The 24,134-nt window shown below is 41.6% G+C and overlaps 1 protein-coding gene across 2 annotated transcripts in view; it reads left to right on the top strand.

Annotated features, from left to right (window-relative positions):
* The window catches only part of RUNDC3B (RUN domain containing 3B), a 310,546-nt gene extending 293,921 nt beyond the window's left edge, over positions 1-16,625 (top strand). For both annotated transcript variants that reach the window (XM_030199755.1, XM_030199748.1), the window contains 2 exons: positions 1,448-1,566; positions 15,179-16,625. In XM_030199755.1, the coding sequence (XP_030055615.1) occupies positions 1,448-1,566; positions 15,179-15,324 (265 nt within the window). In that variant the 3' untranslated portion in view covers positions 15,325-16,625. The remainder of the gene's footprint in view (positions 1-1,447; positions 1,567-15,178) is intronic.
* The last annotated feature ends 7,509 nt before the right edge of the window (positions 16,626-24,134 follow it).

Below are 24,134 nucleotides of genomic sequence, written 5' to 3'. Positions count from 1 at the left end.
ATAAGTTGTTAGGTCAATCTCAGTTATGTCCTCGCCGTTGCGAGGATTGACCATGTTTGTTGTTTTGAGTGAGCCTGGGGGCTAGGGATACCCCATCAGTGAGAACAAGCAGCCTGCTTGTCCTCGGAGAAAGCGAATGCTACATACCTGTAGAAGGTATTCTCCGAGGACAGCAGGCTGATTGTTCTCACAAACCCGCCCGCCTCCCCTTTGGAGTTGGGTCTTCCCTTGTCTTTGTCTTGCTACATACGGGACTGACGAACACGAGCCGGTTCGGGCGAGAAGACGGTCGCGCATGAGCGGTGCGCATGGGCGCGCGAGGGCTAGCAAACGTCTTTGCTAGTGAAGTTTCCAATTGGAGGGGGATACCGTGGACGTCACCCATCAGTGAGAACAATCAGCCTGCTGTCCTCGGAGAATACATTCTACAGGTATGTAGCATTCGCTTTATGTGGTGGGAGTGCCCTGTTGTCCAAAATTATTGGCATTCAATCTGTGTGTTAATTAAGAAATGGATGAGGGAAGATTGGTCAGATGATAAATTGGCGTGTTTATTGGAATGCATGCCCGAATGTTCGCCGGAGGTGGGTATTCCGAAGGGGGTTGCTCACCTATTAATTTTGGCTGCTAAAATGGGTTTTGCTAGATGTTGGAAGGGTAATGAGGGCCCGACTTTAGTGGTGTGGAAATCAGCTATTATGAAGCTTCGCATTTTTGATAACTCTTGACCTGAAGGGAAAGGGGCAGGATGAGCAGAAGTGGGGTATGGTTGCTACCTAAACATCTTGAGCAGCAGGGCCCTTCTTAGACAGCCCTCCTCCAAGAGACTTCAACTCTTGGATCTCTGCGAAACAGCTTCTGTTCCAGTACTGCGGGGGTTATCACTCCTGATTTAGTTTGTTTTTGTACTTTTTGGCCTACACCCAAGCTGTTTGCGATTGGGGGGAGTTGGGGGCGGGAAACTTAAGCATATATGGTGGATTGTGGGGTACTGTCTTAGCTACCCAAACAAGGAGGGCATAGGGCTCACATTAGGTCAGTTATTGTCTCTTGCTATTGACTGTTGACCCACCTGCCTGGACAGGATCTGTGGGCTACTGGTAGGGTTTAATTTAGTTCTCTGTGTGTAGATTGGAACTTGTAAGGTTTGCTATTTGTATTTCATGTTCCATCATTTCAATAAACACTAAAGTTCAAAAAAACAAAACAAATTTAGCTATCAGTAATCAATGTAATGCCTTGTTCTTGTGAAAATATATATCATGAATATTCATTGTGAATATCTGTAGAACCAGACTTGTCTGCAGCTCTTGCTGAAAGCCCACACTCTATAGGATTGATTTGTGCACAACTGGTACATGACACAGACACAAATGAACAGTATATTTGCTGAGGTTGACCCATTTGAAAATCTTGGTTTATATTTTCTCTTTGTTATTGCTTGCAGAAAAAATTTTCAGAGCCTGGATCAGATATCTGCAGATGTTCTGTCCCAGAGTTCTCTTAATCCAGGTCAATCCCAGGATGGTGATGGAAAGCATGATGGGCTGAGTCTGCTGAGTGAAGGTATCTTATTTAGCTCAAAAGCTTGAAGCACTTTGTCCTAATCACATTTATTTATTTAATTTCTTATATACCTCTAGGCCTGAAAGTGGCATATATTCAGGTACAGTAGGCATTTCCAGTTTCTGGAGGTCTCACATTCTAGGTCTGTATCTGAGGCAATGGAGGGTTAAATGAGTTGCCCAGGATCACAAGGAGCTGAACTGGGATTTGAACTGGGCTTCCTAGTTCTGAGCCCTCTGCTCTAAACGGACGAGTAGCCTTATTTTCAAATATACTGGTATTCAGAAGACCTAGGAGCTTAGATCTTCCAAAATAAATAGGCTCAACTGTTGAATGCCTAAATTTAGGTGCCTTAAAAGTAGATGAGGCTAGGTTGTTGGGAAAATTACTTTAGGAGATACTAATCCTTTCAAATCCCTTAAACTGCTCATCTTTAGAGTTCAAACTTGGACACCCTAATCTTCCAAATTCCTTTAAGGTTCCAGCTCTAAATTTTAGCATCTAACAGAAACCTCAACAGAAGGGCATAGGCGGTCGGTGGCCCAACTGTTTGGGGAGGCTAAAGGGGGCGGGGTTAGGGGTGGGGCCAGGGGTGGAGCTTAAATCCATAATTGTCTGATAACACACAGAAAAAAAAATAAAAATAAAAGTCACAATTAATACCTTTTATTAAATTTAGATATTAGATATGTATCATATGTCAAAGAATAAAGTGGTTGCTCAAAGCATATACTAACCACAATCGCTCAGCTGCAAAACACTATGCACAACTTTTGTGCAAAAACACACTCAGAACCTTACTGTACCATAAATATTACACTGGGCAGAACCTAATACACCAATATACCACCCATACGGAAAATGCAGACCGTCAACAATAAGAAACAAGGGATCATAATATCACAATTCTCATGTACAGCCATAAAACACCCTAATTCATGTTTAATGTGGGATAAAATGCCGTAAATAAATATAAACTTTTAATGTTGAGCACCTGATTCTCAAAGTGGACATATTCCAAATACTATAATGAAAATAAAATGATCTTTTTTACCTTTGTTGTCGGGTGACTTTGTTTTTCTGATCATGCTTGCCCAGTATTCGATTCCGCTGCTATCTGTCCTCTTAACTCCGTTTCCAGGGCTTCCTTTCCGCCTTTCTTCTTCATTTCTTGTCCTACATCCGTAAGTAAAAGCTGGGTCCTCCGCAGACTTGACTGTCCAGTGGATCCAGCTTCTGCCTATTTTCTCCATCCATGTGCAGTTTTTCTCCTCTTTTCCTTTTCCCTCATCTCATCTCCTTCCTCTCTCTTCCCTCCCCTCCCCTTTATGTCCAGCAATTTCTCCTCTCTCCCTGGGCCCAGTCCTCCCATCCATGTCCATCCATGTTCCTCTCTCCCCTGCCCCCTCCATTCATCCATATCCAGCAATTCCCCTCTCTCCCTGAGCCCTGCCCTCCCATCCATGCTCCTCTCTCCCCTGCCCCCCTCCATTCACCCATATCCAGCAATTCCCCTCTCTCCTTGAGCCCTGCCCTCCCATCCATGTTCATTCATGCTCCTCTCTCCCCTGCCCCCCTCCATTCACCCATATCCAGCAAGTCCCCTCTCTCCTTGAGCCCTGCCCTGCCCTCCCATGCCCCCCTCCATTCACCCATATCCAGCAATTCCCCCTCTCTCCCTGAGCCCTGCCCTCCCATCCATGCTCCTCTCTCCCCTGCCCCCCTCCATTCACCCATGTCCAGCAATTCCCCTCTCTCCTTGAGCCCTGCCCTGCCCTCCCATGCTCCTCTCTCCCCTGCCCCCCTCCATTCACCCATATCCAGCAATTCCCCTTTTTCCCTAAGCCCTGCCATCCCATCCATCTCCCTCTCTCCCCTGCCCCAACTGCCCACCCTCTTCTCCCCCACAAGATCCCTTTCCTTTTTTTTTCTTTTAAATTTACCTCCGAGTCTGGCAGCACAGCGTCAGTGAAAGCGCTCCCAGTGAAAGCACTTCTCTTCGCTCAGTGTCCCACCTTCTTCTGACGTCATGACGTCAGAAGAAGGCAGGACACTGAGCGAAGGGGAGCGCTTTTACTGGGAGCGCTTTCACTGATGCTGTCGCTGCGCTGCCAGACTGGAGGTAAATTTAAAAGAAAAAAAAGGAAAGGGATCTTGGGGGAGAGAAGAGAGCGGGCAGTTGGGACGAGCGTCGTCGTCATCAGGATCCGATCTTCGGCCTCCCCAAGCCTCTGATACCGGGCGCCTATGCAGAAGGGGTTCTAAAAAGAGTTATTTAACATCCAAAAAGACTGATAAATATTTACACAGAAAACAAAATAAAATGAGCCTCCAAAGAAACTGCCTCTTGGAGCATGCCAAGACAGATCTTGAACCCTAGGAATAAAGATTGGTTATTGGAAAAATGGTCCTCATCTTGTTTGAATACAGATGTTTTAAGAAGCAGTGTGGCCCTATTGGCCTCTTCCATAGCTGAGTTCCAAAACCCCAAGTGATCTAAACTGTCTGTTAAGATTTGTCTTCCACCTTCATCCCCCACCCTACTACCCTGCCACCTTTCTTGAGGAGATAAAAATGTTTTTTATGTTTATTGAACTTATATACCGCAAATCATAGCATAGCTAAGCAGTTTACAAAGGTAATATATAAATTAGAAAGACCTCCCTCTGATATTTTCAGAATCCCACAAAAATACAGTTGTGTATGAGAAAGTAGAGATGTTTTGTGGAAATTCAACGCTTGTAAATTTGGCTGTCTCACTGAATTCTCCAGATTTTTCAACTTATGGTGTACAGTGTTCTTAATCCTGAATTAACCCAGTTTGCACTGCAGTCAGCTGGGAGGCACATTGCTCCAATTTAGTGACCCTCTCTCCTAACTCTTCATGTTGGACTTCTGCTTATACATGGGTAGTTAGTGGGGTTCCTCAGGGGTCTGTGCTAGGACCGCTGCTTTTTAATATATTTATAAATGATTTAGAGATGGGAGTAACTAGCGAGGTAATTAAATTTGCTGGTGACACAAAGTTATTCAAAGTCGTTAACTCGCGACAGGATTGTGAAAAATTACAGAAGGATCTTATGAGACTGGGAGACTGGGCAGCTAAATGGCAGATGACGTTTAATGTGAGCAAGTGCAAGGTGATGCATGTGGGAAAAAATAAACAGAATTATAGCTACGTCATGCAAGGTTCCACGTTAGGAGTTACGGACCAAGAAAGGGATCTGGGTGTCGTCATCGATAATACACTGAAACCTTCTGCTCAGTGTGCTGCTGCGGCTCGGAAAGCGAATAGAATGTTGGGTATTGTTAGGAAAGGTATGGAAAACAGGTGTGAAGATGTTATAATGCCGTTATATCGCTCCATGGTGTGACCGCACCTTGAGTATTGTGTTCAATTCTGGTCGCCGCATCTCAAGAAAGATATAGTGGAATTGGAAAAGGTGCAGCGAAGGGTGACTAGATCCAGAAGAAGGAACACACCCAGCAGACAGAACCTGGACCGAATTCGAAATACTATCAAAAGACCTCATCTCTGAAACTCTCAAAAGATATGCCAAATCCCACTGCAAACTAGACATATGCCCAAATAACCTCATGAAATCTGCTCCTCAACAATTCATAATAGACCTAACGAACCATGTAAACTTCATGTTACAAAACGGACTCTTCCCAAAAGAAAAAGGAAAAATCTTACTCACCCCAATTCCTAAAGATACAAAGAAAAGCACGAGCGAATTAACCAATTACAGGCCAGTAGCATCCATACCACTAATAACCAAAATAACCGAAGGAATGGAAACTAAACAACTCACAAACTATCTAAACAAACACTCAATACTGCATGATGCCCAATCAGGATTCCGGTCGAATCACAGCACAGAAACAATATTAGTCACCCTTATTACTAAATTTAAACAAATAATTGCAACTGGCAACAATATACTCCTCCTACAATTTGACATGTCAAGTGCCTTCGATATGGTTGACCACGGAATCCTATTACACATACTTGAATACTTTGGCATTGGAGGAAATGTCCTGAACTGGTTCAAAGGGTTCCTAACCCAACGTTCGTATCAAGTCACATCAAATTCAACCAGGGCTAAGGCATGGACACCTGAATGTGGAGTACCACAAGGATCACCCCTCTCACCAACCATTTTCAACCTAATGAGGATCCCTTTGGCAAAACTCCTATCAAACCATAACCTCAACCCATATATATACGCTGATGATGTGACAATATACATCCCTTTCAAACAAGACATCAACGAAATCTTCAACGAAATCAATCAAAGTCTACACATCATGAACACATGGGCAGATGCATTTCGTCTGAAATTAAATGCAGAAAAAACTCAATGCCTGATACTCACCTCCCAATACAACACGAAGGAATTTACCGCTATAAACACACCAAACCTAAACCTTCCAATCTCAGAAACGCTAAAAATCCTTGGAGTCACGATCGACTGCCACCTAACACTCGAAACTCACGCAAACAACACAACTAAAAAGATGTTTTACTGCATGTGGAAATTGAAAAGGATAAGACCATTCTTCCCAAGATTCGTCTTTCGCAGTCTAGTGCAATCCCTCGTACTCAGCCATCTGAATTATTGCAACTCACTATACGCAGGTTGAAAAGAACAAATACTGAGAAAACTTCAAACAGCCCAGAATACAGCAGCCAGACTCATCTTCGGAAAACCAAAATATGAAAGTGCAAAACCATTACGAGAGAAACTACACTGGCTTCCACTCAAGGAACGCGTCACTTTTAAAGAATGCACATTAGTCCACAAAATCATTCACGGCGAAGCCCCAGCCTACATGTCTGAGTTAATAGACTTAACACCCAGAAATGCCAAAAGATCATCCCGAACTTTCCTCAACCTCCACTTCCCTAATTGCAAGGGCCTGAAATACAAGACGCTACACGCGTCAACCTTTTCTCACATGAGCACGCAGTTTTGGAATACACCGCCACGCAACTTAAGAACAATCCACGAGCAAGCTTCCTTCCGCAAATTATTGAAGACCCATCTTTTTGAAAAAATTTACGGAAAGAGCCAAAACACATAAAGTCCACACTTACTGTTCATTAATGCATCATACATCCACTTCTGAACTCTCATCCCCCGTAATCTCACATCACTCATACCTTTACTCACAGAAATATGTATACCATATGTCTTCGTGCCTTAATATTGCCCTTTAAGCTTCCCATTGACTCCTTCCAGTGTTTCAATGTTTATGTTCCATTGTTATATTCCTTAACGATACTTCGATTGTCTCGCATAACTCTGCACAATGTAATCCATAACCAAGTTGTAACAAATTGTATTTCCATTATTCATATCATATTGTAAGCCACACTGAGCCTGCAAAAAGGTGGGAAAATGTGGGATACAAATGCAATAAATAAATAAATAAATATTTAAAATAATGAGTGGAGTGGAACAGGTGGATGTGAAGCGTCTGTTCACGCTTTCCAAAAATACTAGGACTAGGGGGCATGCGATGAAACTACAGTGTAGTAAATTTAAAACAAATCGGAGAAAGGTTTTCTTCACCCAACGCGTAATTAAACTCTGGAATTCGTTGCCGGAGACTGTGGTGAAGGCAGTTAGCTTGGCAGAGTTTAAAAGGGGGTTAGACGGTTTCCTAAAGGACAAGTCCATAAACTGCTACTAAATGGACTTGGGAAAAATCCACAGTTCCAGGAATAACATGTCTAGAATGTTTGTACATTTGGGAAGCTTGCCAGGTGCCCTTGGCCTGGATTGGCCGCTGTCGTGGACAGGATGCTGGGCTCGATGGACCCTTGGTCTTTTCCTAGTGTGGCATCACTTATGTATTTAGTATTTAACTGGCTGATTTCAACATTAAGATGTCTTCCCCCTCCCCTTTTGAGTTGCACAGCACCCTCACTCATAGTGTATGATAATAAAGTGATATATAATACACAGACTTAATCTTCATCTGTGTTTTGCCATTTGCCAGTCTGTTCAGCATTGGCCTTAGTTCCCTAATATTAGAGCTGCCAAATCTTCATCTGTGTTTTGCCATTTGCAGGACAAAGAGACTGAAGTCCCCCAAAAAGCTAGTCAGGAAGAGTATTTAGAACAACAGAAAGGTATCGACTTATTAGTTTTTGTTTCTTAGCCTTGATTGCCATGCAGTCGACCAGCCTAATGTGGCAACCTGATATGTTTGAAAGGGTGCGGATTCAGCTGGAGGTGATAGTATCCATGACACAATGAACCATGCTTCTCTTCAGCTTCTGTACCAATTCATTAGTCTGGAAATGTAAAATACTCCTTTTTCCCTCTCAGTTTTTCTTATTTCACATAAAGAGGGTGATGGTCTTCCCATGAAATGCTATTGATTTTGGTATATAAGGTTTCACCACAGCTGGACATTTCTCTTGCCCTAACAGTCAGTTAATCTCCAGTTGTGTTCTCACTTATAGGTCTAGCATCAGTTTTATGTATTTTATATGCTTATTTGAAATGCTTCTCTTCTAAACACTGCCAGCAGCTTGACTCCAATGATCCCATGAATGAAAGATGGGAGTTCTTTGCGTCATGCTTCCTTTGCTCATTCAAGAACTCATTTAGCTGTAATAAGTAAATCTGTCTGCTTGCCATACTGTTGATGATAACACAGAGCATTGGTTAGCACTATAATTTTAGCCTCCTGTTTTAAAATGAGCTTTGCCAGGACCATGGGTTGGAAGAAACTCTTTAGAAATCTGAGCTTTGTAGAGCCATGTTAAACCTTTCATTGTTCTTGCAAGAAGCACCATCCTGTGGCCAGTTCTGACTTGGCACCCTGTGAACTTTCTTTTTTTTTAAGTATCTGCTGCTAATTATCAAATACTTTAAAGTAGTCTCTGTAATAGTATTGGATTATTTTTGGATGAATGAAATGCAGTTAGGAGGAGGAAATAGAGCCATGCAAATTTCTTAAAGGAATTATCTGACACATTTCACAGCTATTCACACAGACAGAAGAGCTGGGGTCTTAAAAATGTTTTTCTCTTAAAAAGTACTAGGCAGGGATTGTTTACGTTGCTCAGTCAGATCATCGGGTCTTATTAATCTGTTTTTCCATAGACCCAAAATGGAGAAAAGCAGTGCAGCAGTTTGCTGTTTCAATTTCTGCATGTCCACTCTGGTGGAATACAGGAATGTTTTGAAGTGATGTGCTTACAGAATGGAAGAATAAATGTCACTGCAGGGACAACCCCTGTGGGTACATGACAGCGCTAAGGGCAATTGTATAAAGGCACTTTTGTATGTATATGAACTTGGACAAACTGGGACAGAACAGATCTTGGAGAAGGCTTGAATTACATAGCAATTTAAAACATGAGCTTTTGATGTGTATTTTATGTATTTGCATATTAAGGTCAAATGAAGGGAGTTTTTTTCAGACAGTGATTGGCTGGAATGAAGCACCTGGTTGCTTTACTGTGAATCTGAGGCTTTTTCCTTCTGATTTAAATATTTCATGATGTGGTATATTGTAAGTTGTGAAGTTTTTCATGTTCAGTTTGCTGTTGGCAGTAGTTCATTGACCTCCATTTTGTAGGTGTTGAATATTTTATAAAATTACCCATGTGTTAAAGTAAAGCATGATGATGCATGGTTATGGGTAGGTATTAGTTAGAATTTGGATAGTCATGGTTTACATGCAAACTTCATAAAATACAGTTCTCAAAGTTGTCCAGGTGGTGCCACATCCAAGGGGGAGAGGGTGGAAAATGCACAATGTCCGGCACCCATTCAGTTCACTCTCGACCTCCCTATAATTAAATTTTCCAACATTGAACTATCTGTACCACAATTGTGAATTTCACAAAAGGGTGTTAAGTTTGGTTCTGCCACTCCCTGTGATCCCTTTCAAATAAGAGTAGATTTGTTTTGGTTCAAAAGAAAACTTAGAATAACTCACTGACTGAACCCCTTCAGGGACTTAAAAGACTAGTTACAGGAGATGTATACGGATCAAGGCAGTACACAGTGACCTAGTGGCGCTGGGAGCAGACCTGCACAGCGAGAGCTGGGGCACTGTATTGAAGAGACAGAAGAATGCATAGCGGAGCATACAGAAACCTTGGGCTCCCTTGACCGGCAAGTTGCAGTCCTTCATGTAGGCACCTGGCAAATTATGGACTAACTGGAAGACCGGAGCCAGCACTGGAATCTTTTATTTCGGGGCCTGCCAGCCACCCCCACTTAAGTGGATAGTGAGGCAGTGGTGCAACAGATAGCCAGCGTCTTTTTGTCTAATAGGCATACCACAGTTGATCCAACATTGATCCTCCTGGAGCAGGCCCATTGTGCTCTGGGAAATCCCAGAAACAATCAGTCCAAGAATATAGTGACCTATGTGATCACAAGGTGAAAGACAAGATTCTCAAATCTGCGTGTCAGGCCAACAATTGCCAATGGGAATGCCAATCAGGTGGAACTTTACCAAGATCTAGCTAGTACTACCCTCAAGCGGCGCTCCGAGCTGCAGCCCTTCACTGCTTATTTGCAAGACTTGGGGATTAAATGCAGATGGTGTCATCCGTTTGTGCTCCTCTTACAAGGATGGGCACCTACATCAGGTTCACACACTAGAGGAGACGGGGGGGATCATCCCAGAGAGGAAAAACAGGCACAGCCCCACCATCTGAACAGCCTTCCTCTGTGGTAAAGGGCCACCCAAAGTGGCAGAGGGTGGCAAAGGGTCATAAGCACCTGCAGCATCAATAGTCTGCTAGCAAGTTACAAAGCTGTTACAGAGAAATGACTGTTCCCTCTTTAGTTAACACAGATAAGAGGTAACCTGCAATGATGTGGCCAGCTACTTTTAAAAACTTGTTTTTCTGGGCTCCGATTAGCCCAGAAGCTCAAAATTCATCTAGGATATACTGACTTTTCCACCAGTTTCAGTTTGGGAGAAGAGCGAGAAATACCTCTTTACTGAGACCCTGTGAGCAGTTATATTTCCTGTACTTCCCAGGCACTATACAGGTAGTGATAAAATGTTTAGTTTTATAATTGAGCCATATTCAGTTACCTGTTATTATGTGCTGTTTTGTTCCATCTGTTTTTATGGTTCTCTGTTCAATATTTTATGACAATAAACATTTATAGTTTATTGCCTCTGCTTGTCTGAACTAACTAAGAATCCTGGTGGTCTGTGTGTTAGGTCTGTGGGTGCTTTCTAGGAACTGTGATCCCAGTAACCTAGGAATCACTAGGGATAATTTGAGAGTGGGAGACGAACCCAGTCAGTGGGAGGAGGGTGCTAGTGTAGAGCACAAGTGGCAGGTGCAAGCGGATCTGAGCTGTGCTGGGGATTGACCCTCTAAGTGGCCACGCGGTAGCCCTAGGTGAGTGGCTAGGCATTTCATGACACCCTCCCAAAGCTTGTAAATAGGTCTTACATAGACGTGGAGAACTCCCCTCTATAATGAATAAGTACCAGAGTAGTGTCCTCCAAATATAACCTTAAAAGTACAATACATCCTTTCAAAGTAGAGGACAGACACGTCAAGACTGTACCCTTTATACTAAGCGCTACACACCTATCTAGCAATATAACTGGTTCTAATGTGTCAAACACTGCTGACAAATCTAATGATTAACAAAAGCACAGGAACATTATTTCACAAATAAACATAAATATGATCCTTCAAAAGTTACCCTTCTGAAAACCACCCTGAGCCTAGTCATTGGTCTCTATGTAATCAATGTAGGTAAGTTGGAGATGGATCTAAAATTCTTACAAATTGTAATATCTAAACCCTTCTTCAAAACCAGGGTGACTATAGCCTCCTTTAATATTGAGGGCGTAATACCTTGTTCCAGTGAGGCGTTTATAAGATCTTTTATCCATATTAGGATTTTCTGTGACCTAATTTTATAAAAAGCAGAAAGTATAGGTTCTAATGGTGAGTATTTATCTTCAATATATCTTTCTACTTTTTCCCAGGAAAGTTTCTGGAATTCATCCATAATTGTTCTATTTGGGTCCTGCTCATCATTAACCTTACATAAGTACATAAGTATTGCCATACTGGGAAAGACCAAAGGTCCATCAAGTCCAGCATCCTGTTTCCAACAGTGGCCAATCCAGGTCACAAATACCTGGCAAGATCCCCAAAAAGTACAAAACATTTTATACTGCTTATCCCAGAAATAGTGGATTTTCCCCAAGTCCATTTAATAACGGTCTATGGACTTTTCCTTTAGGAAGCCGTCCAAACCTTGTTTAAACTCTGCTAAGCTAACCGCCTTTACCACATTCTCTGGCAACGAATTCCAGAGTTTAATTACACGTTGAGTGAAGAAACATTTTCTCAGATTAGTTTTAAATTTACTACATTGTAGCTTCATCGCATGCCCCCTAGTTTTAGTATTTTTGGAAAGCGTAAACAGACGCTTCACATCTACCTGTTCAACTCCACTCATTATTTTATAGACCTCTATCATATCTTACATCAGCCTCCTTTTCTCCAAGCTGAAGAGCCCTAGCCGCTTTAACCTTTCCTCATAGGGAAGTTGTCCCATCCCCTTTATCATTTTCGTCACCCTTCTCTGCACCTTTTCTAATTCCACTATATCTTTTTTGAGATGCGGCGACCAGAATTGAACACAGTATTCGGTGCGGTCGCACCATGGAGCGATACAAAGGCATTATAACATCCTTATTTTTGTTTTCCATTCCTTTCCTAAACCTAACATTCTATTTGTTTTCTTAGCCGCAGCAGCACACTGAGCAGAAGGTTTCAACGTATCATCAACTTTCATACTACCATCAATATTACCATCTCCCCTGATTTAATACCTCAACTTTATCCAAGAAGAATCTTGCCAATTTATCCGCATCCTTCTTCCTTAGCTATAACACAATCTACCCCTATTAAATCCCTAAAAATGCCAATCCTCTCTGTTGGTTTGTTCGCAGCTCTTGCAAATAATATTTGAGAAATAGTATTTTTTTGCTTGACTGTAACCAATTGAATATAATCATCTGCACATTAATTAGATAATAAAAGGTTTGCCTTGTCATCTAGGACGTTATCTACATGCGCATTAAAATCACCTAATAGAATTAGCTTTTTATATTTTAATTTCAAAACCAATAAAATTTCTATTACTTCAGTCCAGATCACATTTTTCAATCTAACAGGACAACATAAGAGTGAAAACTTCACTTTCAAGCCCATATCTTAATAGCAAACCATCCACTCCCTGCAGTAACTCACACTCATGCCAACAGATACCCTCCTTAAAAATATAAGCCACTCCCCCTTATTTCCACATCTACTAGTACATAACGAGGGGCATTTTCAATATGACGTTTAAGTCTAACTTTGGACGTTTTGCTCAAAATGTTCAGAATCCAAGTGATGAATATAGTAATTTTCAAAACAGGAAAACGTCTATCTTTTTTTTTTTCTGAAAACGGCCACTTGCTAGATGTTTTTGTGCTTTGTGCATTTATCTTTTTGGTCCATTTTTGAAAAAAAAAAAAGTCCAACTGGAAAACGCAAAAAAATCCAAGCCAGTGGGATGTAGGAGGAGCCAACCTTCTTAGTAGACTGGCCAAACCGACATCCCAGCAAAGCAGTGGGACACCCTAGGGGGCACTGCAATGTACTTTTTTATATAAAAGGTCTCAGGTGCACATCTCATCATTATCCCTTATATTGTGTGGTGATCCCTCCAAAACCCACAAGAAACCTACTATACCCAACTATACACTGCTATAGTAGCCCCCTATGGCTTCAGGTGTCACCTATATGTGAGTACAGTAGGTTTTTGGTGAGTTTTAGAAGGCTAACACTTTAACTGTGATGGAGAGTGAGATATGGGCCTGGGTTCCCTTTGTTACAGTGCACTGCACCGACCACTAGGCTACTCCAGGGATCTGCTTGCTGCTGCAATAGGACTGGCTATAACATCTGAAGCTGCCATAGAGGATGGTATATACTGTCTCTTTCATATCATTTGGGGGTGGGAGAGGGGTGGTCATGCCTTAATCACTTCAATAGTCATTTAGGGCAACCTTTAATGACTTAGTTGTGATAAAAACAGGTCTAGACCAAAATGTTTAAATTGTAGCCCTGGACGTTTTGATTTTGTTTCATTATGGCAGGAAAATATCTAAGTGTTAGGAACGCCCTAATCCTGCTCCCTTGTGATTTGGACACATTGCCGATGAACTGCATAGATAAACGTCTGCAAAACAGGTTTTGAAAATAGCAATTTGAACGTTTTGCAATAGCAATTTGATTGTTTTGGCAAGCAAAATGTCCAATTGATGCTTTATGCCAGTTTTTTCTTTCGAAAATGAGCCCCATAATATTATATCCCAGGGGACATAATAAAGTCTTCTTAGGATCATCAGTATCCGCAATTCAGGTCTCAGTTAAAAATATATAATCCAAACGTTTATCAAGTCTTACTTTTAATAAAATACAATTCCAACAGCTACAATCACTAACTGCATGTGATGAGGAATACCTAGCATTAAGTTTTATTGGCCTCAATAATTGTCTGCTTTTCTGTTTTACAGAGCCATCCCTAGAATTAAAAACTTTTTCTCCTCATCCACCATGCCTCCCATTCCCAACCATTACTGAAATGTTATTAACCCATTTCTACCACACTGTCCCAACCCCCAACCCAAAAAAATCAACAAACAACAAAAACAGCACTCTCAACTCTTACAGGGGGCTTCCATTAAAACTGAATTAATCTCTTATCATTGTAGCAACATTTCATAGCCAACCATAAATTAATACAATTTAAAAATCCAAAAAAAATAAAAACAGGCTCACAAAGGGTTAGGTCATGCCCCTTTGCCACACTATCACCTCCACACAGGGGCACCACTTAAAAGAGGTCAGGGAAAATGCGCGCGGTCCAATGATATCACACCAATGAGTAGAGCATGCTCCTATGCCCTGAATGCGTTCCAGCGCTGACATAAGCCAGATGGCAAGAGGAAGTCCCAAAAAACAGGGGCTTCTCTGGCCCTTAACATGGTACTGTGCATAGGTATTCTGAGGACAGAGTTTCAATGTATGAGTGTATGTTATAAAATAAATGCATACCTGCATAAAGCCCATGCACAAATTTGTGCCAACTTCGGAGCAGCTGTAAATTTCTGTATTTGCATTTGTATGCGTTCTGGATGTTTATTTTGTAAAGGCAGGTAGGTATCTGTATTGCCTTTAAAAATAAGTATAAAAAAGATGCATGATTCATATTCCTTTGGATGGTCTATTGTAAAATTCCTCTTTAAATAACTTTAACTGTTGCAAAATGGAATGTGATGACATGCATGCAACGGTATGTTTACATGCTTAAAGTTTGAAAATGTAAGTTACTCATCTAAATTCTTGCATATCCCCGAAATGCCTGATATTGTTTTTCTCTGTGGCCAAACTTATGCTTTTTAGGAATTTACACATGTATTTGTAGAAAGTTTAAATCCATTTATGTAGATACAGCTAACATCCATGTATAAGTCCCAACTAAGCTTTTGAAAATGTATTGCTATATGCCATTTCAATTGTATGTTTTCGTTTTGACAGGAAAAGAAGATACACCTTCTTTGCTTGGTCTTTGTGGCTCTCTGACCTCTGTTGCAAGTTACAAATCTCTGACAAGCTTGAAATCCAGCGAGTACCTTGCAAGCCCCACAACAGAGATGACGAGTCCAGGCCTAACTCCATCATGAGTGAGCAAGCATGGCAGCAAGGACCAGCTTTACATGTTGTGTGCGTTCAGTCACATTCCGTCATTTGAACTGCTGTGAAGACTTTGGGCTTAACAATTCAAGCTAAAGGTTGAATACGGTTCTGCCTTTTACTGCTCCATTTTTGTGCACTTTCTCCACAGTGACCTGGTCAAATATACAGTATGAGGAAAACTGTTCACTCTGTGCTTATGAAGAACTTTTCATTACTTTATCAATATAATAAAATAATCATGGGAAGTTTTGAATTGGATTGCTTTGTAAAAAGCTTTAACAATCCTGTTTTAACATTTCAGTCTAATGGGACATTACATGATTTATTATATTTCTTTACAGAAAAAGAATTCTTAATAGTCTAATATACACAGGTAAAAAACATATTTGTAATATTCTGACTTTGATAAATAAAATCAGCATTTAAAAAATCAGGCATAGGATGCATTTCACTTCCAACAGTGAAGAATCCCAGACATGTATAAGATAAATAATAGTTTAGTGATCTCCATAGTACCAATTTTTCTCCCGTGACAGACAGAACTGTCCATTGGTTTGACTGTGTAATCATATTTATAAACAAGTAAGGCCATTTAAGTTTTGGATGATTAATTAAATTATTTATACTTTAAGAGAGTGATTCAAGATTAACAGTACAAAGTAGAAATAATAAACCTTATTATTGTCAGGTTTCACGACATATCTTTTTAAAATACAGTGCGATTATTTTTTACATTTTAACCAGCTGTGTGAATTCTGTGTTAAGTTATTTGAAAGGAGGCCTCTGTATTTTCCAGTATGCTAAGAAGTGTTCTTCCTTGGTATGCAGCACAACCAGTAAATGCAGAAAGGACCAGGATGGATGAAGTAAACTGTGTGTGCTAATCTTGTGGAACTGTGCTTTGTTGTGCCAAAGAAGTTTTTAAGATATGTGTGTCTAAAAATCAGTGGCCATATTGAATGGATCTTTGGTTACATCTGTTCACACAATAGATAGTTTTGTTTACCATTACATATTGCACCGGGTTGCACTGTGTGCTGTGGTGTTTTATTGTGAAACACACAGAATTCTTTGTAAAGCTTTTTAGCTTTAGGTGCTGCAGCTGTCCTAGGGCAAATCTCAGAAATGTTTAGTTGAAACAACTGAAGGCAAGGTATCCCAAGTGCAACAATTGCATGCTGCTGTTTACTGACACTTGTTTAGATTATCTTCTTATTACGTCTGCCTTTTACTTTTATCTTCCACATATTGGGCTAGATTCTAAAAATTGGCACGGAATACATTTCCACCTAAGTGTATTCTGTAAGTGGCACCTATATTTAGGTGCAGTATATAGAATACACTTAGTTGATATCACAGCGCTTAAAACTACGCACATCCATTTACACCAAGGGAAATGTGGCATAAATAGCGCATGTAGAATTTAGGCGCAGAGGGACATATTCTATAACAATGCAAGTAAATTTTGGAACACCCACAAAATGCCCATTTCCCTGCCCATAACCATGCCCCTTTTTGGCTCTGTGCATTTACGCGCTGTGCGTTACAGAATATGCTTAGTGAGTTGTGTGCGTAAATTCTAACTATTGCCAATTAGTGCTCATTATTGCTTGCTAAGTGCTGTTATAAATGCTGATTGACTTGTTAAGTCAATTAAGTTACATGCGTTGTTATAGAATACGCTTGGATTTTGGCGCAGAACACTAGGCACGATATATAGAATCCAGTGGATTATGGCCATGATCTTAGTCATACAGCTCCTCATTCTATAATTTGGAGCCTTATTCTATAAAGGTTGTGCTCCTAAATTTACACGTCTAAATTACGAGCTTAATCTATACTGTAGCACAGGTTATGCTCGTAATTTAAGAGCATAAATTATATTCATAAATTTAGGAGCATAACCTTTTATAGAATAAGGCACAAAATGCACACACATTTTATAGAATAGTAGTATTTATGCATCAGAGGCACCAATAAGTGGCATTTCAACACATAAGTGCCAGGATCTAGTCTATAAAGTATGCACCAAAGTTGCGTGGGTATAGCATGGGCAGGCCTTGGTGACACGTGCAACTGATAGAATACGTATTGGATTGAGCACTTAAATGCATCCAGCCATTGAGCTGTTGCTCTAGCACAGCTTTGCATTCGTATTCTGTAACTGTTTGGGCGTGCTTAAGTGCCATTATAGAATTGACGCTAAGTGTGCTCATTGTGGTGCCTACATCTTGGCACTAAAATTATAGAATTGCCCCTACAGCAGAGGTGCTCAATGCTGGTCCAGTTGGGTTTTCAGGATTTGCACCATGAATAAGCATGAGATCTATTTGCATATGATGGAGGCAATGCATCCAAATAGATCTCATGCATATTTATGGTGGAAATCCTGAAAACCCGATTGGCTGTGTATCTGGAGGACCAGCATTGAATACCCCTGCCCTACAGTGCTGTTATTTGATTTTTCTAATTTGTGTTAGAATAGCCTGACCTATGTTTTTGACCCTTAAACAGCATTCCATCAGGAATCATTTTTCCAGATATTTTGGTTTGACAGAGATGTACATTAATTGATGCAGCATATTCTCAAGCCAGCTATCCTCCAGTCTGTGCATTCCCTACTCCATTAAGTTGATGAGCTCAGGGGACTGTGCTCACAAACTTTGATTGTGCTTACTGTCAGCTTTCAGGACAGTGCTTTGAATGTAGAGTTAATCTAGTACCTTGCAATTTAAGTCTTTTCCATGTTTCAGTTTGACATGAGAATGTTTTTTAAATCAGTTTTTAAAGCTGGATGAGACTATCCGCAGTTCAACACAAATTGAAATGTAGAATAAAAGCTTAAATTGGTGTGTATATTTCATTGCTTCAAGGTGTCATTTTGTTGAATGTATGTAAATTAAACATTTTGTACAGTCTGACGTCTTGTGCTATTTACTTTGTACTGTCACAGTCAACAGTATAAAACAATAGCTTTTCTATTGTACATAAGTAATGCCACACTGGGAAAAGACCAAGGGTCCATCGAGCCCAGCATCCTGTCCATGACAGGGCACCTGGCAAGCTTCTCAAACGTACAAACATTCTATACATGTTATTCCCGGAATTGTGGATTTTTGCCAAGTCCATTTACTAGCAGTTTATGGACTTGTCCTTTAGGAAACCGTCTAACCCCCTTTTAAACTCTGCCAAGCTAACCGCCTTCACCACGTTCTCCGGCAACGAATTCCAGAGTTTAATTACGCGTTGGGTGAAGAAAAAAATTTCTATGATTTGTTTTAAATGTACTACACTGTAGTTTCATCGCATGCCCCCTAGTCCTAGTATTTTTGGAAAGCGTGAACAGACGCTTCACATCCACCTGTTCCACTCCACTCATTATTTTATATACCTCTATCATGTCTCCTCTCAGCCGTCTCTTCTCCAAGCTGAAAAGCCCTAGCCTCCTTAGTCTTTCTTCATAGGGAAGTGTAGGGGATTATATATATGTTTTTGTAAGAGGCCAATTTCCTACCTATGTACTCGCTTATGTCTAGGGGGCGTGGCCTCTGCCCAACATTAGCTGCATGGAAAATAACGGACAGACCAATGGAATATATTAGTTTATTTATACAGCGTTATATACAAAAATATAGAAAACTCTTATCAGCTTATAGCATCAGCAATTCCTGATTGCATGCACAATGATACCAAAAATAGAGAATAACTATGATTATCCTATTGGCTAAATCTGTAATGACAGATAACACAATACCAAGATCCTAATGATTACCACACAAATCTTATACTAGGCTAACAGCAACTAGAGATCATAAATCCTGACGTCACACATCTGATGGGTCCGAGCCCAGACTAATTACCTAACCCAGCCTGAAGGAAGTAAACTATGATCTCACCGTCCCGGTTTCCAGATCAGATTCCTTCCAATGCCTCAGCCGAAGGTCTCAGCGAGGTCCCACAAGCTCAGGTGATGCACTTGTCTTGATCAGCCACAGATGATACAGACGCAGTATAGATCCTGTAGACAGCTGTAACCTGGGGAAAAGCTTTGCCAGGTATTATCAGTAAGTCTCTCAGGTAAAATCAGGTGCTTGCAGATATGCAAGTGTTCTCCTCTTCTGTTCTTCTTCCTAGTTCTTCTCTCTTCTCTCTTCTCTCAGGAACTAGTCCCCTTCTCTTCCCGCTTCTCAGATCAATCCCTTTTCTGGGAGCCAATCAGAAATAATTCCCCCATGTACTCCCAGCATCTGTATGAAGCTTCCTTTGTCCGTCTTATCTCGTAAGCTCTCTCCCTGGGACAGGCATTCTCCCCCGATGCAGAGTGACCTTGGAGGTGATGCAGGCTTCAGTAAATCTCTTACAAGCTGAAATGCTGCCTTCTGCACAGTGGGTAGCCAGACATCTAGGTGAAAGGTTGCAGCGTCCATTTTGGCTGTAAGGGTGCTCTCCTGTGCACACAGGGTGGGTGAGATCACAGCAAATACTCCTACAGATTCCCCCCCTTGGAGATGGAAATTACTACAAAGGAGTAAAGGCCTTCTCCAACCTAACTACAAAAATAAGCCAGACAGTTCAGTCAGGATTCAGGTACAAACTTCATGGTCAAAACTACAAAAAGTTTCAAAGTAAATCTCCACTAATGCAAACTAACACTCTTCAAACAGTTCAATTAAGCAAAATAATGTTCACAAGGAAATCACAAATGCTAATACAGCAAAATACTGAATAATAGAATTCGCATGTGCAGTTAGTTAAAAAGTCTTAACACATGAAATTAATCAAACAAATCATGAACCATAATCACATAGATCATGAAAATCACATCATGCAAAGCAAAGCATATAGTACAGAAAAGTGAAACGGAATAAATTGTTGGCAAAACTCTGGTTAAAGGTAACTACATAAAGTCTTGCAATCTCATCGCCGTAGGTGACAAAGTGTTTACGCGATAGCGTAAATGACGAAGGTCTCTCCAAAACACTACAGCACACAGGAGCATGATGACCCACGAGATGGTCAAAAGTGGGATGACAACGTGAGTGGACATGTGGAACTGGGTGACATCAGATGAACGACGTTTGTAATCTGCAACCTCGAGAGTCTCATGGTCAACAGATAATTCAACAGTGTGAGAGTCTTTGGACTGTAAAAATGGTATAAGGTCCATAGCAAAGTCAATAGGATGTCCACGAAATACATCAAGCACTTCCAATTCAGAAACAACTGGGTCTGTGTCAAGATAAAACAGGGAAACTCCTCCTACGTGGGCAACAGCATACTTGGGTACAGCGATCACACAAACATTGCAAGGAAGAGTGTAACGGTTGATTACATCATGCTTCTGAAAGGTGACAGTAAGCAGTACTAGGTGTGCTAACTAACCATACCGTATCCAGTACAGCTACAGTGGTATCAGAAAAATCGTCATATTTTGATACGGTAACCTTACACTTCTCTTGGACATTCTCTGTGGACAATCCACAAAGAGCTTCTGTTGTGTCTTTCAGGAAAGGTTTACCAGGGCATAGCCAATTAACATCTTTAGTTTTGTGGCAAAGGTCTAAGTTAGGGACCAAATAATGTTGCGGAGCATCCTGTTGGTAAGCAACATACTTAGGTGTATCAACATTAAGGTACAAATTCTCATGCCAGGTACCTACATTTACAACTTGTTTAAGCTGGTATACATTCTCAGGCATAATAAATGGCAAATTAAGGATGAAGGCAATTTCCATACGCTCCATATCCAAATAAAGGGGAAGGGCAGTACCTAAATGAAATGCAATTTGAATTTGAACCGGTTCAATAGACAAACGGGTAACTTTGGCAAAGGCATCTTTAACAACCTCAGATGGTATTAGGTACGTTGGTATCTGTCCCTGCATTAGCTTACTAACACTAGTATCTACTTCCCTAAATAAATCCTGAATAAGGTCCTTAACAGGTTGTATAAACACACGGTCTTCATTCATGGTACCTTTAATTGTCAACAAATCAGCTGTGTTAGCACTAATTTTATGTGTATGTAAATTCACAAGAGTGACCGTATCAGCAATAGTTTTACCCTGGGCAACAAGTTGGCTCTGTTGGACTACCAACTTGGTCTCAATGGCTTTCAAGTCTGCTTGGATGGCATGTATATTGGCCTGCAGCTTTTGGACAGAAACTACGTTGGCAACAGACATGGAAATACCAAAAAGTGAACCAATGGCAGAAAAAATCACACCACCGGCAAGACCCAGAAAACGCTTAGATCTGGACCTGGAATTATAAGGTTGCATAGGTTGTACCATGACTTTGTCCAGTTGATGCAAAATGTTCTTCACTTGTGCACGGGCATTTTGCATATAATTGTGAAACCAGGCATGGGTAACAGCAGTCAGAGATAAGTTACTCATATTGAAATGTTTCAGTAGTACATGCATTGGGTCAAGGGACACAACTACTTTCTGGGGAACAATCTGGGACTGGGTAATCAGGAAGCCAGGGGTATCTTGCAGAACAACTCCAGACATGGGACCAGGTTCGATCATCTTGGACCACGATCCCAGCAGCACGGAGATCAAGAACACGATCATCAGGGTTCTTTTCTGCATCTGCAAGGTACAAAGAAAACAGACTATGCTGTTGGGGTGTTAGTACAGTTCGTTTCATCAACACATACGTCTGGAATCAAATGACTGGGATGACGTGGTCTCAACTGATTGATGTGGACCCATTTAAGGGTGTCTTCACCCTTAGTATTTTTCTTGAGGCAAATTTGGTAAGCCACAGGTGAAGCTTTTTCCACTATGGGGAATGGACCACGCCAACTAGGCAGAAACTTCCTTTCTTTAACCTTGTTTCTGGCAAAATTGAAGTAGAATACCTTGTCGCCAATTTGGTATTCTTTAGAGGTAGTCCCTTGATCATAATAGGCTTTTCTACCTCTAGCGCTACTTTCCAAGTTTTTCTGAGCAAAGGCAAAGGCACTTTGCAAATGCTTACGCAACTGGGTGACATATTCATGAGTGGAGGTAGCACTGGACAAGTTCACATCATTAGTCCTGTACAACAAATGAATTGGTAATGTCATTTCCCTACCTGTCATCATCTCAAAAGGAGACACTCCGGTGGAACGGTGGGGTGTGGAACGAATCGCCATAAGGACCAATGGTAGGACAATGTCCCAATTCTTACCTGAGGATGACACATACTTCTTCAGAATGGTCACGATGGTGCGATTAGCTCTTTCCACTTGTCCCGAAGATTGAGGTCGGTAAGCTATGTGCAACTTACTCTTTACTGTGTGAGTAGTACAAGCATCAGCCTGTTCCACTTGCTCTTTCACCATAGCATCAAACTCTGAGAAAGGTTGGTTGGATGAAATTTCCACCTGTTCTTCAATGTCCTCCTGCAAGGTTGAGGTTTCCACAGAATTCACCCGTCGAGGCTTCTGAGGTACAGACATTTCCCTGGACAGAAACAAGAAGTCATCTTCCACCTGTACCTGAGCACACGTCGCATCATAGGGCCAAACAAACTCGAGAGATATGAGGCCCCTGGGAGAGGTAAACCAACTGTCAGTCGTCTCCCCCCCCTGGCAGGTGTCCCAAGAAGAAGGCAGCCTGCCAAGGATAGGCAAACTTACCTCGACATCATGGAAAGACTGGCCAACCAGAAAGCCAAAAGAATCTCCAGCAGATAGCTCAACTTCAGCAGACTGTGGATTGGTGACCAACAGGTATAAGGTGGTACCGGTGATCTCCAAACATGGCAGAACACCAATTGCCAATCCAAGGTCTCGAAAGTGGGCATGTGGGTTAAAGAACACTACATCATCCAGCAGACGTTGTCCTTGAGCGAGGCGAAGCTTGAGGGAAAAATCCCGAACTCTTCCTGGAATGGTTACATCCTTGTCACAGACTACCTCACAGACCTGGGGAATGGTCTGTCCAGACTTCAAACAAACAGCCGTAGGTTCAAGTTCCACTGGGTTGTTCTGCATTCTACTCCACAGGACAAGATTCACCAGGTCCACATAAACTCCCAGTCGTGCAAGGCAATCTGACCCCAAACATAAGGGTTCCCTCAAGCCCCGGACAATAGAGAAGTGGTGAGTGAATGTCTTCTTTCCCACAGTCAAGGGAAGGCCACATATTCCGTCAAGCGGCTTGGAGCCTTGTCCCGGTACCTGTACCGAAGTAGAGGAACATCTGCTGAAGGGAAGTTGTACAGACTTACGAATTTGGCTGTACAACGAGTCACTGATGTAGGAGAGATCACTAGTGAACAGTAAAGTAGCTTGAAGCAATTGGGTGTTAGCCACTTGAACTGGTATGGTGAATTCATCGCCTTTCTGGGTGATGACAGTCACCTTGCAAGGATGAGCAAAATCAGGAGCAGAGATAGGAGATGAGATTTCAAGTGATACGGGAGACACAGTATCTGTTAAGTCATCCGTCTTGGCTGAGTCCTGTGAAACAATCTCTAGTTGGTCCGCTTGTTGCACCAGCTCTTCATGCTTCTGACCCCCTTTTGGTGCATCTGTCAAAGGAGGCTCCCGCATGGGCGGATCCGCGGAACACCGGAGATCAGTCCGCAGGGGAGTGTCCTGTAGCTCCACAGAGTTGGCATCACTGACTGTACGCCAGTATCTCCCTCGCACATATTTAAGGGGTCGAGTGACTTTAGACCAGATCGTTTCCTCGTCATAATCCAAAACAGGCCGAAATCTCTTCAAAAGGTCATTTCCAATCAGAAATTCTTCACCCTCACTGGTAGTGATGATGGCAGGGTGCCTGACGGTCATCTGTCC

This window comes from Microcaecilia unicolor, chromosome 1 (genome assembly GCF_901765095.1).
Source record: "Microcaecilia unicolor chromosome 1, aMicUni1.1, whole genome shotgun sequence".
Taxonomy (NCBI): domain Eukaryota; kingdom Metazoa; phylum Chordata; class Amphibia; order Gymnophiona; family Siphonopidae; genus Microcaecilia; species Microcaecilia unicolor.
Note: the sequence above shows the minus strand (reverse complement) of the source record. Positions and strands in the feature narration are given on the sequence as shown.